The following is an 18,827-nucleotide window of genomic DNA, read 5'->3' on the forward strand; positions in this document are numbered from 1 at the left end:
AGAACAGATATGTACAGATCCTGGCACTTATTGTCTCTAGGTCTGTGAGTTAAGGCAGGTCACCAAACAGCAATGCACTTACAATGGGTATGGGATGGGAGGAGAGATACTTATCTCACTTGGGTTTCTCATGTGGGAATGAAGGACTGGATGGTTCACAACCGGCACCCATTCACAGTCTGAGCACAATGCTAATCATTAATCTGCAGAGAACATTAGAACAAAAGAACATAAAACTGGCCATTCTGGGTCAGACCAAAGGTCCGTCTAGCCCAGTATCCTGTCTTCCAACAGTGGCCAATGTCAGATGCTCCAGAGGGAATGAACAGAACAGATAACCATCAAATGATCCATGCCCTGTCATTGAAGGAACAGAAATGGACTCCGTGTAGAGTCAAGCAGCAGGGTTTATTACACACAGCACTGGTGTCAATTTGCTTATTAGGCTCAGAGACTCTGCAAAACAGTTAAATTGCAATAGATTATATAGGATGCTCATTGGGCGGAGACAAGTGACGGGGTGCGAGGTCCCAAGCTCGTGGATGGATATTAGCAGCAAGACAAGATAAGCACAATAAGCCAATAGTCTAAAAGATTACATAATGGCTCCGCCCATGGATCAGATTAACATATTGCTAAAACAGAGGTAATTTCCCTCAAACTATTCCTATTACAATGTATAGGTTAAATCCTAATTTTAGAGTCCACGGGAAATGAGGTAGCCGCTCTCCCGGTTGACCAACAGATACATTCCTGGAGATTTAAAGGAAAGCAACAGTAATCAGTATTCAACAGTAAAAAACATTTATAGTTTTACCCTTGCATTTCTGTGAACTAGGACTGGCATACATCTGTGAGGGGAGGATGCAATAACTCAAGTCAATCATGTTAGGCCTCTCCCTAAACTCTGTCTGGCATCTGAGGAGTATTGTACCACTATCTTCCTCCTGCACCAGAGAGTTAATTTGGAGGCTCCTCTCAGCATTTTGTGTGTCTGTAACTTATGATAAGAGCACCCAATTATGTCTCACCATCTGGAGTTATGTTGACTCCTGTCATAAATAGATAGCTAAGGGTTAATGTTTCTTTCACCTGTAAAGGGTTAACAAAGGGAACCAAACACCTGACAGAGGACCAATCAGGAAACCGGATTATTTAAACGCTCAGGGACGGAATGTTTGGGTCTGTGTCTTTTGTCTGGCTCTCAGCTATGAGAGGGGATCGTTTCTATCTTCAAGCTTCTAATCTTCAGTTTCCAAGTTGTGAATACAAAGGTAGAAAAACAATAGGCTGTTATTGTTTTTTATTTGTATTTACATGTGTGTAGTTGCTGGAATGTTTAAATTGTATCTCTTTTCTTTTTGAATCAGACTGTTTATTCATTTTTTTCTTTTAAGTAATTGATCCTGTATTATTGTCATCTTGATACAGAGAATATTTTGATGTCTTTTTTCTTTCTTTTTTATATAAAGCTTTCTTTTTAAAACCTGTTTGAGTTTTTCTCTGGTTAAGGAGAAAGGAAAGACAGGGGGGAGGGGAAAAACTGCTCTCTCTGTTTTCCTTGAATCTGTGTGCCTCTGGGGAAGGGGATTAGATTCAAAGAGGTTGCATCAGTAACTCTCAGGTTAGCCCAGAGAGGAAATTCTGGGTGGGAGAGAGAGAGGGGGAAGGGAAGTGGGTTATTTCCCCTTGTTGTAGACTCAGGGCATCTGAGTCTTGGGGGTTCCCCAGGGAAGGTTTTGGGGAGACCAGAGTGAGACAGGCACTGTAATTCCTGTCTGGTGTCAGCAATATCAGATCTAAGCTGGTACTTAAGCTTAGAGGGTTCATGCTAGCTTCTCAGCTTATGAACGCTAAGGTTCAAATCTGAGTAGGAAGCTATGACATCTGCTTGTCTAGTTGAAACACGCAAGGTTGTCTGTCTACCCCAGCTTTCTTCTAGCCATATATTGTACTTCGTTAGCTGGCCCTCATGCCCCAGACCAAGCTGTGGACTATATGAAAAGTTCTTAACAGAAACTGCGGTTAAGATCTTACATACACCTTAATGGATTTTGGCCCTTCAGTCACCTATTCCCAGCTTCTGAGATTGCAGGAAACACCAAGGCAAAAGGGGTTATCCTATTTAGGAGTCAGAGAATGAATGTTTGGAGCTATATCTGGGGTGCGGAGGAATTCCTTCAATCTGTGTGGACAAGCCACCAGCAGGCTTGATCTTCTGAGAAAAGATCTCCGCCTGACTTGTTGCAAGTTCCAGGAAAAGCCCTCGGGCTAAGCTATCCTGTAGGAGACAGGAGAATGGCTTGGTAGTGAAGCTTAGGCTTTAGAAAGTATGTTATGATTTTGTTCTCTATGTGTAACTGTGATGTTGGCAAACCAGATGTCAGCTCTGCCAGGGCTTTAGGCCTCGGCCGAGCACTGACAAATTCATTGCTGACAACCAGTCCCACTTACCTATGTGTTAGCAGGGCTCTAGATGGGTAATGGATTTATGGCAATGTGTTTAGTGTTTCTTGGTAGTCTCCGATCCAATGATGACAAATCTGTGCAGCTCATCTATTGTTGGTCTCATGGTGTACCCTTTGATGACTGTACAAGCCAATTCTAGCGGTGCACACTGGGCTGCAGATGGTGCATGGGAAGTTTGTGGTCAGTGGATTGTGCGCTGCTGTTGTTCTGTGACGTTGTTCGCATGCCTCTTGTAGACGCCAGCAGCGGCCTTCCTCAAAGGCGATGCAGGTCTTTCTAACTGTTGCATGCCACTGTGTTCTGTCACTGGCGGCGTCCTCAAGGTCCCTGGGTTTGATACTGCTGTACTGCAGATTGGTTTTGATGGTGTCCTTGTAACGTTTCTGTGGACAACCTATATGCCAGATGCCCTGGGAGAGCTCACCATACAGAAGCTGGCGGGGGATTCTATTGGCATCCATGCGGCTGACATGACCGGTCCAACGTAGCTGTGACTTCATGATCATCATTTTGATTCTTGTCATCTGGGCTCTCTCGAGGACCTTGAGATTGGGCACTTTGTTTTGCCAGCGGATCTTCATGATGTTGCGGGGGTAGCGCATGTGGAATACTTCGAGCTGCTTGATGTGACCCCTATATAGTGTCCATGTTTCACGCCCATACAAAAGAGATGAGAGTACAACAGCTCTGTACACAAGCAGTTTTGTTGACATCCAGATGTTGTGGTGGTTTAAAACTTTGACACACATATAGCCAAGTGCTTGGCTTGCTTTGGATATTTGTGCGTTGATCTCATTATCCAGTGATCCATCACTGGATATGACACTTCCCAGGTATTTAAAGTTCTCCGCTACTTTAAGCTGAGTGCCTTCAATGGAGATACTCGGGACAGAAGCATTTGATCCAGGTGCAGGCTGATGAAGAACTTCTGTCTTTCCAAGGCTGATAATTAGTCCAAAAAGTTGTGAGGTCTCAGCAAACTTGTTGACAATATGCTGAAGATTATTTTCAGTGTGAGCCATGAGGGTTTAGTGTTTAGACTTTATGAAATACTTGTAAATTGCTGCATATATTAATCCTATTTATGTCCCTATGCATGCTATAAAGTCATATTACATGTTTGTTCTGAATAACTCACCGACCAGGGAAAAAACTTCACCTAATGTAAAATGCTGAATCCTTACAAAAGGTGTTACCTCCTGCCAATTGGGAAGGACTATTAAATCCAAATGGACTATTGTGGGACACCACAAGATGAAGGCTTTGTTAATTACCCCATCACACCCACGGAGAGGCTCCCTGCAAAAGGGCCCAACCCATCAGCTTGAATTGAGGAAGAAGGAAGTAAAACTACATGACAAGAAACTTTTACATCTCTCTCTCTCCCTCTTTGCTATTTGGACTCTCACAGGGCTGGAACAAGGAAACAAGAGCTGAGATCCCCTGGGTCAACCTGGGTTAGCCCGAAATGATATTCAGTGCTGACAGGTTACTACAACTCTGTCACGTTTAGCGTGTAACTCATTTGCATACGCATGCTGACTGCTTTTACTATCTGATTTCTTTTCCCTAGTTAATAAACCTTTAGTTAGTTTATTACAGGATTGGCTACAAGTGTTGTCTTTGGTGTGGATCTAAGGTCCAGCTTGCCTGGCAAGATAGACTGCAATGCCCCCAGGGGCTGTGAATCCACAATAAGACGGTTATAGTGCTTCAGGAATTCACTCTTGTTACTGGGTAAGTGAAAGCTAATCATAGAACAACATAGCACCAGTTTGGCGTCTCTGCCCTGAGGTTGGCACTCAGTTATTAGCCACTCCAGACAGTGTGACGGTGACCATTTGTCTCCAATATTCTCACTCTCAATTATGGGAATCTCTGTTTGATGATAAACTCATTCTTGTTTTCACAGAACCTCAGAGCGTTTAACCACACACCTCATTTGGAACCAGAAATACACAATCCAGCAGCAACAGAGACCATTCCTCTGCTAATGGTTGTGAGATTGCTTCAGGAGCTAGTTCCTTTAGTAGGACGAATTGCACTGGGCCCTGGCATCTTGAATGCATCTAACTTATTGAACTATTCCTTAATCTGACCCTTCCCTAGTTTGGCTTGAGTTCCTTCCCCTTGATTGTTAATATTAACTGTGCTGAGTATCTGGTCTCCATTAACTGAAGACTGAAGCAAAATAGGCAGAGTCACTGTGGGGAGAAAGGAGCTGTACTCCCTCACATTTTTCCAGGAACGGTGATTGTACGAAGGTTCCCAGCCACTGAGGGAGAAGTGGCAGGGGCACAGACATCCGCAGTTCTGAAGAGAGGAAGGGTGACTGGGTGCATGTGTTTCCTTTTCAAGGAGAGCTGCTCAGAGGCTCAGCGGCTATAAAGCCCACTGGCGCAGAGTTGGGAGAGGAAGAAGTTCAGAGCGATGGCTTTAAACCACATTTACAAGAAGTGTGAAGAGTCCGAGCGAGTGGCGCTCAAGGAACAAGAGGCAGAAATAGCATCTGGAAGAGAAGGTAACACCCAGGCTGGAATAGTGGGAGATCCCAGAATCAGTTCCTCCCCGTCAGCTAACTCCTTAATTACAGGCCCCGATCCCACAGACTTCACACACCAATAAAACCGAGGGCTGGGCAGTTTGAGTGAGCTCTGTGGGATTGGGCCCCTGTTCTCTGGAAGGGGATGGGCTGGGAACCGAGAAGGTTTCTACTCGGGCATGTGGCTTTTCAGACATTGCAGCTGGAGGTTTCTGGACAGAACTAGGCTGAGACTTCCCAACTTGGTACAGCAGCATTTTGTCACATGTTTGTGTTTGGTGCTTGGGTAGTACAGGGATCTAAGAGTAGATAGACAGAGAGATAGAGAGATAGTCTTGTAACTGTATTGGCCCCAGGATGTGTGAGAGACAAGGCGGGTGAGGAAATATCTTCTCTTGGACCAGTTTCTCTTGGTGCAAGGGACAAGCTTCTGAGTTTCACTGAGCTGGTCTTCAGGTCTGGGGAAGGTAAACAGAGTGTCCACGAGCTCAGTCTAATCACCATCCAGTCTGGCTGTCTGGCTGCAGGTGCTGGCTGGGGTGGGCACAGCTACAGGTGTTGGGGGGAGCTGTTTTTCAGGGTCCTCCTCCTCCTCTCTCAGCCTGATTCATTCCTTTCTTTTTTTCCCCCCAGCACACTTTCGCCTCCTCATTTCTCTCTCTCTCACTGACTCATTCCTTTATTTTCCTAACATGCTTCCTGCCCCGCCCTGCCAATTCCATGGGGCACTGAATCTCCCCCCCAAACATTACAAGGGTTTGTGTGATTTAATTTTAATGAAAAGAAAAAAAATAGGTAGAGAGATATGGGGTGTGTTGGAAGGAGAGGGAAGGTGGGGGTGGCTAAGGAGAGAGAGAAGATTTTGCACCCACCGTGCACTCAGCCCTATTGCTGCTGATGCACAAGTTGCTGGGCAATGGAGCCCATTATACATATTCGAGCCTTGCAGAGGGGCTGGGATCCCTCAGGAACTGCTGCCATAATAGCAAGAGAGGGTAAAACGTACTGTGTTGCGGGTGGGATTGGGTGGGCAAAAAATACAGCCTGCGGGAATTTGCAGGAAAACACGAACTCTCTCGTTGGTTTGCAGTGAATAGAATGGCAGCAATGGAAAGCAAGATGGATTTTTTAACGAAAGGGTTTAATAGTGAAATTTAAGAGACGTCTAGATATAACAGGAGTTACAGTATTTTTACACCGTTTAAGCAAGGTTTGTTTTATTCTTTTAGTGCTAAAAATTGTATCTGAACTTCATTTATATACATATATATTACCTGACTCTTGTTTTTGTTTTTATTTTTATTAGCATGGGGCAATCTGTGTCTCTTGTGGGATTTGCGGGATCTAAGGTTTTTATGGGCGGGAGCGGGTGGAACTGTGTATTGCAGAGCAGGACTAGAGCGGGATTAAAAAAATAGTTCCATGCAGGGCTCCCATACACATCCCAGGTCGTGCCGTCAGCAGCCTTGTCCCCAATGACTTTCCTGGGCTCAGAGGTACATGTCCTGCCCGATGTGTTTCAGCTCCGGAGTCCTGCTGACCAGGCAGCACGACTCTGGGTTGTGCAATGGCAAGATGTCGTGTGCTTCCTGGGTACAAACAATTCTGCATTTACAGCGGATTTTCGGTTCTTTTCTTCCTCTTTTTATTTTCATTCCTGGGAAGTGAAGGGGGGTGATGTGTGGGATGGGGCTGATGTGGGGGTTGGGGACACAGTTGCTTCCTTCTCCTCCCCAGCCCCCCTGCTGACAGGAGCACAGTGGGCTGAGGCTGGGGGGTGGCTAGGTGCACAGGGCACTGTATGGGAACAACCTTCTGAGCCAACGACTGGTCCCTGCCTATAGGAGGCTACAGCAGATGGGAGCAGCACAGAGCTGGGGGCAGCCTGCCTGGCTGGGGGTCTTCATGGTCCATAAGTCTTTTGCACGATGGGGAGGACTCTTGGGGGACAGTGCCGGGGAAGCTCAGGGCACTGGGAGAGGAGGCCAGGGCTGGGGTACAGGCAGCCATCAAGAGGGGATCACAGGTCAATCAGGGGATGGGGTGGGGCAGGGGAGGATATACGCAGAGACCTGAGCCATGGAGCCATGCACTTCCCGGCCTCGTTCCCCAAAGGAACCTTGGGAAAACACAGGAGACTCTAAGGAAATGGGGTTCTCTTACTGCTAGGGCAACAGGAGTGATGGAAGCCTGAGACAGTGGATGGACTCTAGATATCCTGGAGACTGAGAGATTAGATAGAATGGGGATGGCTGGATGGAAATACACAAAATCATGTTTCAATTCCTACGTGATGTCCCTCCCAGCCTCTGGGTGTGAATTGCCCTGAAATGCCCAGAGGTGCCTGATCCCAGAGGCCCATCCGTCCGTATGAGTTACTGAGGGCTAATAACAGTGACTGCTGATTTCCCTAGTGCCTTCCCTCTGGGGCAGGGATTTGTGCTCTAACCACCCCGTCTCTGCTGCTCCCATCCAGGGAGTGCCTGGCTGCAGTTTTCTAGAAGCCCGAACGGGGCGCCAAAATCCATATTAACCCTTTATGTCCTGCATGCCGTGTCATTCATGCTGTGGGTCGTGCTCCTCGCTGTGGCGATTGCAAAGCGTAAGTATCCTGGAGAGCATTTAGGACCATGACATAGGAACAGGCCCCGTGGAAAAGCCCAGGGATGCAATCCTGGCTCCACTGTCAATGGTCAAACTCTCATTGGCTTCAGTGAGGCCAAGATATTACCCCACATGTCCCTGCCAGCCCGAGCCATGTCTCTGTCAATGGGCAGCGAGGGGTGCTGCAGGGGTTGGGGTATGATCCCCCATAATGCACTTTCCTGTGCCCTAGTACTGCTAAATGTAAGACAAGGCTCATTAAGTCAGGCCACTCGACCTCCAGCTCACAGCAATGGGGCCGATAGGCACTACCTCCGTGGGTGCTCTGGGGCTGGAGCACCCAAGGAAAAAAAATAGTGGGTGCTCAGCACCCGCCAGCAGTCCCGCCAATCAGCTCCTTCCCCTCCCTCCCAGCTCCTCCTGCCTGCCACAATCAGCTGTTCAGTGGCCTGAAGGAGGCACTAGGAAGAGGGAGAGGAGTGGGGGCAGGAAGAGGCAGGGTGGGGCCTTTGTGAAAGGGGTGGAGTGAGGGCGGGGGCCTGGCTCAGAGAGGAGGTCCAGCAGACCCAGGGAAATCACAGTGCCTCTGGCGGGACCCCTTCCCAGGACCTGCAATCTGAGCAGGAACACATTGGGGTGTGATGTTTGAATGTATCCCCGTGTTCGACAAGTTAGTACAGTGCGTGTTGACCCCCTTTCTGGCAGCTGCTCCACAATGGATGACAGCCCAACTACTGCTGCCAGCTAACAGAGTTACTCCTTTAGCTCAAGTGGTTAGAGGTCTTTGCAGCAGGGGCCAGATATTCAAATCTTGCTGATGATCCCAGGTGGGAGATTACACGCCACTTCAGTGTTGAAAACTCTAGGTGGTGGAAGTTATGTGGAGTCATGTGAGTCCTGGAGTCATGTAAAAATCTGAGACAGTTTCTAGTTGCAGAGAAAAGCCTGAAAAAGTGACGTGACAGCTCAGGAACCAGAAGGCAAAGAAAAGGATGCAAAATTTATTATTTTTTTACAAAGCTCATGACCTTTAACCTAATATCATGGGTTTTTTTTTTTAACATTTGGGGTTGGGCAGGGTGGGGGTGGCTCATAGAGGACTGGAAGATTGTCTCCCCCAGACACGAGTGAGCAGTGGGAAGCTGAGAAATAGAAGTGCAGCATTCCTCCCTGGGCCATGATTCCAAACTGAAAACCCATCCCTACTCTGAGTCCCCCAAACCATATAAACAACAGCTGACGTCTGCCCCTTTTTCTAGATGCAGAGATGTCCAAGGAGCTGGAGCAGATGCGGACTGAGCAATCTGAGCTCAGAGTCAACGGTAACAATTCAGCTTCCTCCCAGGTGTCCGTTTGTTGGTATTACTGTTGTTTCCCTTTTGGCCCAAGACAAAATCTGAGGCCTTGCTGGGTTTGTTCCCATTAGGGGGAGCATACGCTGCTCCCAGATAGATGTGTTCTCGCTGTGACTTTGTTCAGTTACGCGGGGTCCTGTTCCACTGAGCAAGGCAGGAACTAACGGCAGCAGTCAGGTTCGTTGCTCAGAAATCCCCACAGCTTCCCCCCCAGCGAGCTCTGTGCCCGGGGAGCTCTGTCTCCACTTCTTCCCAGGGTCCCACTCACAGCTCCTTTGGCTTTCCACCCATGCAGCTGGCAGCTGGTTTCCTAGCACCTGATGATACCCTCAGCCCACCCCACCTCAGCTCTGACCTACCATGCAGCCTGGTGCTTTGGGCAGTCGCCTCCACTGTCTGCATCTATTTCATGGCCTTCAGGGGCTTGATTGCTCCTCCCGCACTTGGCACCCGTTGGCTTTAACGAGGTCTGTCATTGTCTGTGGATCCCACATGAGGGCAGTCAACAGCACCTTCCAGCATAACACTATTAGGTGAATTATGGTAGCAGTTAGGAGCCCCACTCACAGACCCCCATTTTGCTGGGCGCTGCACAAATACATCACAAATCTACAGTCTGTGCCCCAAAGAGCTTCCAACCTACATATTAGACAAGGGACTAGAGGTGAAGGCAGGCAAACAGATGGGGGAGCACAAGAGAACAGGATGTAACAAACCTCTCATTTTTTTGGTTGCACTCCAATTCCCTGATTAGTGATCTGAGCCTGTTGAGCCTGAGGGAAGGACTCCCATGATCTTGAATAGCATTTGAATCAGGCTTTATTTAGCTAAGAGCCTGTCTGCAGCAGGGAAATGTACACCTGGTAGCTCACAAACCCGTGAATGTTATGGCCAGAAGAGACTGTTTGGAGCATCTGTTCTGACCTCCTGCAGAACCCAGGCCAGAGGAGGCCACCCAGCGATTCCATATTGGGTGGTTGAGTATAGCGGTGCTTTACGGGAGAGAGGTCCAATCTGTTAAAGGCTCCGAGTGACGGAAAATCTGCCCTGTCGCTGGAGACTTTGTCTCGATGGTTAAAAGGTGATGCAAACCCGTTCAAATAGACGTGCTTCATTGAAGCAAAGCAGGACTCTCTTCAGTGGGTCTCACGCTGGTGAATTACAAAAGGGAATGGCACTGTGCAAGCCCCATGCCGTGTGTCCACACTAGAGATTTGCACCAGGGTATGGAGACACTAGTGCAAATTTCCCTAGGCTAGAGGGCTGGTCAGTTCTCTTGCTGTTGCTTGGACAGCATAGAGGTGACTGAAGGCATTCTGGGCCTCCATGATATTCTGCTCTGAGCCAAACCTGTACTTTACGAGGTCGGACGCCGGTGAGAGACGGGTCTCTGACACCGTCCGGCTGTCGTGTTTTAGATCCCATCAAGCTTTCCTTGAATCAAAGAGAGTCTCTCAGGGACTTCGGAGCAGAGGCCCATGGTGCCTGAGAGAGGATTGGGCGACCATCTAGTAGAGCAGGACCTGATTCGTTAGGAAGCAGATCCCTTCATTCGACTTGTATCCCAGGCATTTGATGCTTTCGATCATTTGAAGACGCTTCATCTGAATCGTGTCCAATTTCTTGCCAATCTTGATGGTGCGGGGCCACATTTCAGTCCCAGTGGCCCGGATACTGAGCACCACAGCTATGTAGAGTCTTAGCTTTGTCTCTCAACTTTTCAGGGCGTACTGTTTGCAAAGGATGTTTTTGATGAGGTGCCCCGTTACTCACTAGTCTGGGGGGACACTAACTAATCCCACTAGCTGGTTCTCCCCTAGGCAGGGCTGGCTGACAGCCGTGGGTCTGGGGGAATGAGCACAGGGCAGGGAGTCAGGGGGCCCTGAGTTCTAACCTTGCCTCACTGCCTGGACTGGGGCAATTCATTCCCATCTGGAGCCTTAATGACCATCAGGGCCTGCGGGGTTAAAGCAAATCCACCCGCATGCAGGCTCCTCCAGGGAAGAAAACCAGCCGTGTGTGGCCCTCGTAGATTCACTATGCTGTGGAACACGGCCCTTCCCCACGAGACAAGTGTGGGGGAGACAGATGGTCCCCAGCTCACCAGGCTCTGTCTCTTCCAGGCTCTGAGATGGCGAAGCAACTGGGGATGCTTCATTTCAATCAATCTGCCATGCGCAGCACTGGTACGTACCCGAGTCCTCATGATCCACAGCCCGACGTTCCCCCTATGACTTCCCTGCACCTCTCTCATCTCACCCCTTTGGCCTTCCTCCCTCCTTCTCCTCCTCCTCACAAGCCTCTCCTTACCCCATTTCCTGACCAATCTCCACCCCTCCCCGTTCCTGCTCAGCCCCGGTCCCCGAGACTCCCCTGGAGTGTGATGGCTCTGTTTGTGTCTCAGGGAAGGAGCTGGCCAAGGAGCTGGAGAGGCTACAGTCGGACCAGGCCACGCTGAGAGTGGAAGGTGAGGGCAGGTGGGGATGGGGAGCAGGGCTCAGGCAGCAGAAAGGGGAGGGGGGAACAGCAGCAGGAAGAGGAGATGGGGCTGGAGAATCCCAGCCCTGGGTGGCCATGGCAACCTGGGATCTCCACTCACACCGGATCCAGCCTGAGTGAGTGACATTTGTGATTCGTTTCCTGAGATGGAGGCACCAAGGCAGGAAACCCAGGGCCAAGCCCCACCCTTGTGGACCCCAGCAGGGACACAGCCAACCCCGCCTGAGCCTGCGCTCAGGGCTCTGTGTGCACTAGGGTCCCCATTCTGAATGGGAGGGAAGCCGGTTAACCCTTTAGTGCTGAGGATTCTCGCCCCAGTGTGTTCCCAGTCTAACCTTCAGGGAACAGTCTGGCCTGGGCTGCTACAGAGAAGCTGTTTCTTGCTCCCCAGAATCATTTTGGGAGAAGCTGGGAGGAGATGGCGGACAGGAACCCATTAGGGGCCGAGGGGAGGCAGGTAGATTCAAGGACTGGGCAGAAAGAGGAGTACCCGGTGTAATAAGCTTGGGGTGTTGGGGAGCCCGGGGTTGGGACCTGGGGGAGTAGGCAGTGGGGAGGATCAGGGCTTCTGCTGGGGTTTAGGGAGAGAGAGGGGACAGGGTTGAGATGAATAAATTTGACCCTGGTGAAAGGTTGGGGTCCTGCTGGAGTGTTCAGCCAGGTCTCCAGTCCCTGATGACTGTATTGGACCAACTGTAACAAGTTCGGTGCCTCTCGCCGCTGAGAAAGGGGCCCTGTTTCAGTGTCACACAGGCCCCAAAGCCCGGTGTTTTTGGTCTGTACACGGACACGCCAGGCCGAGCTGCACACACCTGTGCCCTGGCTAACTTCTGGCAGCTTTGGACACATGGAACATGGTGAGCGTCACTTGAGGCTCCCAAACTATTGAAAGGGATGGGACCCCATTCCCATACCCGATGGCGTGTTGTATTTCCAGTGTTCACGGATCTGGCCAAAGCAAAACATGACAGAGATGACATCAGGGCCGAGACCTTCAAGATCATGGATGCCGCGCAGAAAGGGAACGGTGAGATACATGCCAGCCTTGACTCGCTCTTCGCGGCAGGGGGACCATTTTCTGTTCTGCGTCTGTACAGCGCCTGGCACAATGGGGCCAGATTTGGGGGGCTATGGCAATATAGATAATAACACTGAGTAATACTAAGCCCTTTGCGAACATTGGAGGCCTTCATAGTCATCGAAGCCATAGGGAGGGGAGTCTGTAGGGGGCGCTCTTCCCTGACAATCAGTGCTGACTGCAATCCCCCAGCGCGATCCTAGGGGGCGCTCTTACCTCGGCGCTGTATGAAGGATTGTGCTGTAAGAGTCCGTTTAATGTTTCCAGCTGCGTATTAAGCAAAGTCTCTATTGTATCTACCCATCCATCTCTCTCTTCTCGTTAGCTAAGTGTCTAACACCCTGCTGGCAAGCTCCGAGTAAATAGTGATTTGTTCCTTCAAGAAGTGACTCAGATTTTCCTCCACATTTACTGGGTGAATAATATTCTCCCAGTGATCTTACAGCTGAGCATTTGCTGAAATGCTTTCCGGGGGCAGGGCCTGCTTGAAGGAAGCTCCCGCAGTACCTGGCAGCCACTGAAGACATTCGCTGGGTTTATCCAGGGTGGGGAGCCCCTCCTGCCCATACCTCCCTAGTCACGCGCTGGCTCTGCTATGTTCTCTCCGGAAGGCACTTTCCGGTGCCAGCCTAACTGGGAGCAGTACCGAGGGAGGTGCTACTTTTTCTCCACATCTGCCCAGCGCTGGCAGGCAGCCAGAAGCTCCTGTTTGAGCCATGCTGCTGATCTGGTGGTGATCAACGATCGAATGGAGCAGGTACGACCCACCAACCCACCGCATTGGGTAAAATGCACCCATGCAGAGGGCCGCCATGAGGCCTAGCTTATGCTCCAGTTCTAACCACCCAATCCTCTGTGTCATCCTCTCTAGAATTACTTGGCCACTAAAGCTGATTCTGTTCGTCACTGGATCGGCTTCACAGACCAAGCGACTGAAGGCGTCTGGCACTGGGTGGACAACACTCCTGTGGCATTTACGTAAGCATGGGGCGATCCTCTGCTCTCCCCTTCCTGCCCCCAACCTTCCCCAGCTGCCCCTGCTCCTGCAGGCACTTTCCACCTCAGTAGCTACAAGGCTGAGGCCTGGGACAGCACCACTCGGGTTTGATTTCATGTCCTGACGACTGACCGACTCGAGCCTTTATCGGTCCCCCTGCAGGTCACTGGTTCGAATCTGACCCAAGTCTGTAGCGACTACGTGTAGTGCTGCTGCTGGGTGCTCTCTGTATGAAATGAGCTTGATGGGTCTCAGCCCATTTCCCAGTGGGAAAAGCATCCACAGATCGCACTGGGGGCTTGTCGGCCATCACAGCCGAGGGGCCAAGGACTGAATGGGCCAAGGAGATGGAGCACCCCTCTCAGCCTACAGAGGGGTCTCTCCAAGGCAGGGCAGGTCTGAGACACCATGGCAAGGAGAAGTTTGTGCTGCCATAGTCTGTGTAGGTGGCAGCTTCTACCACTGATAATGTGACATTCTCCGCTGCATGAGTGTGAACTAAGGGCCTGCAAAAATAACATCCTGGCCCAGTGGTTAGAGCCCTGCTCTGGGACTCAGTAGTGCTGGTTTCCTTTCCCAACTGTCCTGCTGGCCTTCTGGGTGGATTTGGGCAAGTCACTGCCCTACTCTGTGCCTCAGTTTCCCCATCTGCAAAATGGCCAAATGATGCTTTGTAAAGTGCTTTTCTCTCCCCCGAAGAAAGGTACTATCTCCAAACTAGCCATTATGGGGCCAAAGGAGCAGCTCCATTAACTGATAGTAGGTTGTTATCCCCTAGTGGCCCAGTAACGAGTCCTGCTCTGCTAGCAGGTGACACTGTCCCCAGCCCTTCGTTCATTTGGATCATTCAAAATAAAAAAAAATCTGTCTGTTTTGGGGGTGGGGGGTTAATAAACCCTTGGGTTTTGGGGGTGAAAATGCCACAAACCCCCATGCAGGGAGAGGGCAGTCTGCCTTCCTTGGAAGCCATGTTGTTCACTCCTTTTCCTGATGCCCCTTCATGCAGCTCCGGCCTCATCAAGGGGCCATAAAGGGAACATAATCTCACACACACACACACTTGCCTGGAGCTCAAGGACCCGGAGAAGAGCAGAAAAGCCCCATACATAGGGGTGGGGCTGGAGTATGGCTGTGCTTTGGCTATTTTTGGCTGCCCACAATGCCGCAGGGGCCTGAGTGTAAGTTAGACCAACCCTGAGGCTGCTCTAGGTTATGCTGATGGGGAGACCCGGTTACCAGGCAGCACATAGATGGGATCATCTCAGCCGGAACCGATAGACCTGTGACTTGAGGGCTCTTCTCTTCCTTCCCTTTCAGGTTTTGGGCCCCAGGGGAGCCCAATAACCTGTACAGTTTTCACGTCAAAAATGAGGACTGTGCCCATCTGCACGAGGGCGGCCAGTGGAACGATGAGCCCTGCAATTTGCACTACAGGTGGATCTGCGAAAAAGCTGGTTCTGCCTAAATGGCTGGAGTCCCACCCTTGCTCTGAGCACCGGCTGAAATGTACCCGGCCCAGGAGGCCTGCGAACTGTTTCAGCCCCACACCAGTCCATTAGGGCTAATCGCACAAAACTGAACACCCTTGCCCTGCCCCAGCCCTGAGGCCCCGCTCACAGAATCCTCCCCCCACACACACCTCCATTGCTCGCTTTCCCCCACCTTCACTCACTTTCACTGTCTGGGACTGGGGGTGGGGGTTGCAGTGCGGGAGGGGGTGAGGGCTCTGGCTGAGGGTGCGGGCTGCAGGCTGGGGCCGAGATATTTGGAGTGCAGGAGGGGGCTCAGGGCTGGCAGGGGTTTGGAGGGCAGAGGGGGTGCAGGCTCTGGCTTGGGGTGCGAGCTCCAGGCTGTGGCCGAGGGGTTTGGGGAGTGGGTGCGGGCTTCGGTTGAAAGTGTGGGCTCTGGGATGGGGCCGGGGATAAGAGATTTGAGGTGCAGGAGGGGGATCAGGGCTAGGACAGGGGGTTGGGGTGCGGGAAGGGGTGCAGGATCTGGGTGGGAGTTTGGGTGCGGGCGGGGTTTTGAGGTGCAGACTTCAGCCGAGTGGTGCTTACCTTAGGCAGCTCCCAGAAGTGGCAGCATGTCCGGTCCCTAGGCAGAGAGGCCAGGGGCTTGGCCCACTGCCCGCACATGCAGACACCCCCCCCCCCAGTTCCCACTGGCCGTGGTTCCTGTGCAGCTGATGCTAGGGGCAGGGGCAGTGCCCTGTGCCTAGGAGCTGGTTATGCTGGCCACTTACAGGAGCCTGTCTTTGTCCCACTGTGCTGCCAACTGGACTTTTAGCAGCTCAGTCAGTTGTGCTGACTGGACCACCAGGGTCCCTTCCCGACCGGGCGCTCCAGTCAAAAACCAGACCCCTGGCAACCCTACAGTCCATAGGACCCGTGTGTCCCCTCTCCACACAGGGGCAAATTTCTCCCACAAAGGCCACCCACTGGGGATGCTCCACGCTCTGCCTGTGCCACCTTGCCCCCCCCGCCCCCCTTCACCACTGCTTCACATTTACAAACTTGCTATTTGCAGTGCAAGCACCTTTACCCCTGCAATCTCCGCTGGCTGCATCGGACCCCCGTGGCTTCCACTCGCTCTGAACCCCCGTCGCTATGTGAACCCAGCGGTGCTGGTTTTGTTGCCCTATGGGGGAAGAGGCAGCGGGGGAGCAGTGGTTAAAACAGGGGGCTGAGAGTCAGGTCTTGGCTCCGGGCGACGCTGCTCCTTGCTGTGCTCTGCTGACAGTGCTGTGAAATGGGGCTGAGAATGCTGCTGCCTCCCGCTGTGGGCCGGGCGGCCTGGCGAATGGAGGCTTTAGACCCACCTTGAGATGCTTGTGTGGAATACAGCTGCCTTGGACTCAGAACGTGTGCCGGTGAAAACTGACTCATTTCTTTGTGTAATTCTGGGTGTGCACTGACCAGAGGGCTGAGGTGTCCACACACGCAGACACACACACATACACACACACTTCTCATCTGCAGCCAGGGCTAGTGCAACCATTTAGGCGGACTAGGCAGTTGCCTAGGGCGCTGAGATTTGGGGGCACCAAAAAGCACCCCCCAATTTTTTTTAAAAGGTTGAACAGCCCTGCTGCTGGACAGAGAGGGAGTTTGAGCTGCCGGCGGAAGCCGGCAGCCCAGGTTGTCCCCCGGGTCAGGGCGCTACCGTGGTAGCCGGCAGCCCAGGAGCCCCCTGGGTCAGGGCACCACCGGAGGGGGTGGCAGGCAGCTCCTGTGGAGCTGCCGCAGTGGTGCCTGCGGGCGGTCCGTGGTCCGCGGCTCGGATGGAGCTACCGCAGTCGTACCTGCGGATGGTCGGCTGCTCACGCGGCTCCGGTGGACCGCCCGCAGGCACACCAGACCCTCTGCAGGCACCACTGCGGCAGCTTCACCAGAGCCATGGGACCAGCGCATGGGGCAGTGAAATTGCTGTCAGCCTAGGGCGCTCAAAACCCTAGCGCCGGTCCTGTCTGCAGTCAGAGGCTGGTGGTGACCCCATGATCTTCTGGGAACCGCTGGGCTCACACTGGGCTGAAATGGAATAAAAATGGTGCCTATCTCTCACACTGGGCCCTGCCCAGGGGTGGGAAGGGGTAATGGTCTAAATCCCTCCATCCCGACATGATTCCAGGAGCTGAGGCCCTAGCCAGGGGCTTGTAGCACCTAGGCCTTCATCCTGCCATGGGCCTCATATAGGGGGAGATTAGGAGGAACAGGCCGACAGCCACTCTGGGCTAGACCAATGGCCCACCTAACCCAGTGTCCTGTCTCTGTCTCTGACAGTGGTAAGTGTCTGATGCTTCTGGCAGGTGGAGAAAGAAAGGAGTTTTGGCGGCATCCCCGTTGGGGTCCGTAAGGGTGGGGCTTGGCCCTGGGTTTCCTGCCTCAGTTCCTCCATCTCAGGGAACGAATCACAAATGCCGCTCGCTCAGGCTGGATCCGGTGGGGGGGGGATGCCAGATTGCCATGGCCACCCAGGGCTGGGATTCTCCAGCCCCATCTCAGCTTCTCACTGCTGTTCTCCCCCCCCACACACACACCCTGCTTTCCTCCACCAGAGCCCTAATCCACACCCCCGCCAGCCCTCACTTCTGAAGGAGCTGTGAGTGGGACCCTGGGAGGAGGTGGAGACAGAGATCCGTGGGCACAGAGCTCACTGAAGGGGAAGCTGCGGGGATTTCTGAACAAGGAACCTGGCTGCTGCTGTTAGTTCCTGCCCTGCTCAGTGGAACAGGACCCCGGGTAACTAAACAAAGTCACAGCAAGAACACACCTGCCTGGGAGCAGCGTTTGCTCCCCCTAATGGGAATAAACCCAGCAAGGCCTCAGGGTTTGTCTTGGACCAAAAGGGAAACAACAGGAAAACCAACAAACGGACGCCTGGGATGAAGCTGAATTGTTACCATTGGTGCTGAGCACAGAGTGCTCAGTCCGCATCTGCTCCAGCTCCTTGGACATCTCTGCATCCAGAAAGAGGGGCAGACATCAGCTGTTGTTTATATGGTTTGGGGGACTTAGAGTAGGGATGGGTTTTCAGTTTGGAATCATGGCCCAGGGAGGAATGCTGCACTTCTATTTCCCAGCTTCCCACTGCTCACTCGTGTCTCTAGGAGACAATCTTCCAGTCCTCTCTGAGCCACCCCCACCCTGGAGCAGTCTGGCCAAATATTTTAAAAAACATGAGATTGGCTTAAAAATCATGAGCTTTGTAAAAAACAATACATTTGGAACATGATTTTGTGTATTTCCAGCTAGCCATCCCCGTTCTATCTAATTTCTCTGTCTCCGGGTGTTTCTCTCTCCGTCTCTGCCCCGTCTCCTCTGTCCCCTTTGACTAGCTTCCACCGTCAGGATCCAGCTCCATGGATAAGGTCTCTGTGTCCTTGCCCATCCTCTGCTCGACCTGTGATCCCCTCTTGATGGCTGCCTGTACCCCAGCCCTGGCCTCCTCTCCCAGTGCCCTGAGCTTCCCCGGCACTGTCCCCCAAGAGTTCTCCCCATTGTGCAAAAGACTTATGGACCATGAAGACCCCCAGCCAGGCAGGCTGCCCCCAGCTCTGTGCTGCTACCCTCTGCTGTAGCCTCCTATAGGCAGGGACCTGTCGTTGGCTCAGAGGGTTGTTCCCTGCACAGTGCCCTGTGCACCTCAGCCACCCCCCCTGTGCTCCTGTCGGGCGTGGGCTGGGGAGGGGAAGGAAGCAGATGTGTCCCCAACCCTTCGACCTCAGCCCCATCTCACACATCACCCCCCTTCGCTTCCCAGGAATGAAAATAAAAAAGAGGAAGA

At 52.0% G+C, this 18,827-nt stretch overlaps 1 protein-coding gene across 2 annotated transcripts; it reads left to right on the top strand.

Moving 5' to 3' along the window:
* The first annotated feature begins 3,868 nt into the window (after positions 1-3,868).
* LOC116824852 (C-type lectin domain family 4 member E-like) lies at positions 3,869-16,404 on the top strand. Of its 2 annotated transcripts, XM_032780460.2 has the most exons (11): positions 3,869-3,926; positions 4,072-4,210; positions 4,831-4,990; positions 7,488-7,613; positions 8,875-8,937; positions 11,094-11,156; positions 11,375-11,437; positions 12,407-12,496; positions 13,159-13,304; positions 13,419-13,525; positions 14,862-16,404. In XM_032780460.2, exons 3-11 carry the CDS (start codon positions 4,900-4,902, stop codon positions 15,007-15,009), a joined length of 897 nt encoding a protein of 298 aa, XP_032636351.1. In that variant the 5' UTR covers positions 3,869-3,926; positions 4,072-4,210; positions 4,831-4,899; the 3' UTR covers positions 15,010-16,404. The 2 variants fall into 2 exon arrangements, with proteins under 2 accessions (XP_032636351.1, XP_074922128.1); XM_075066027.1 differs by lacking the exon at positions 7,488-7,613.
* Positions 16,405-18,827: the final 2,423 nt, after the last annotated feature.

This window comes from Chelonoidis abingdonii, chromosome 5 (assembly GCF_003597395.2).
Source record: "Chelonoidis abingdonii isolate Lonesome George chromosome 5, CheloAbing_2.0, whole genome shotgun sequence".
In the NCBI taxonomy this organism is placed as follows: domain Eukaryota; kingdom Metazoa; phylum Chordata; order Testudines; family Testudinidae; genus Chelonoidis; species Chelonoidis abingdonii.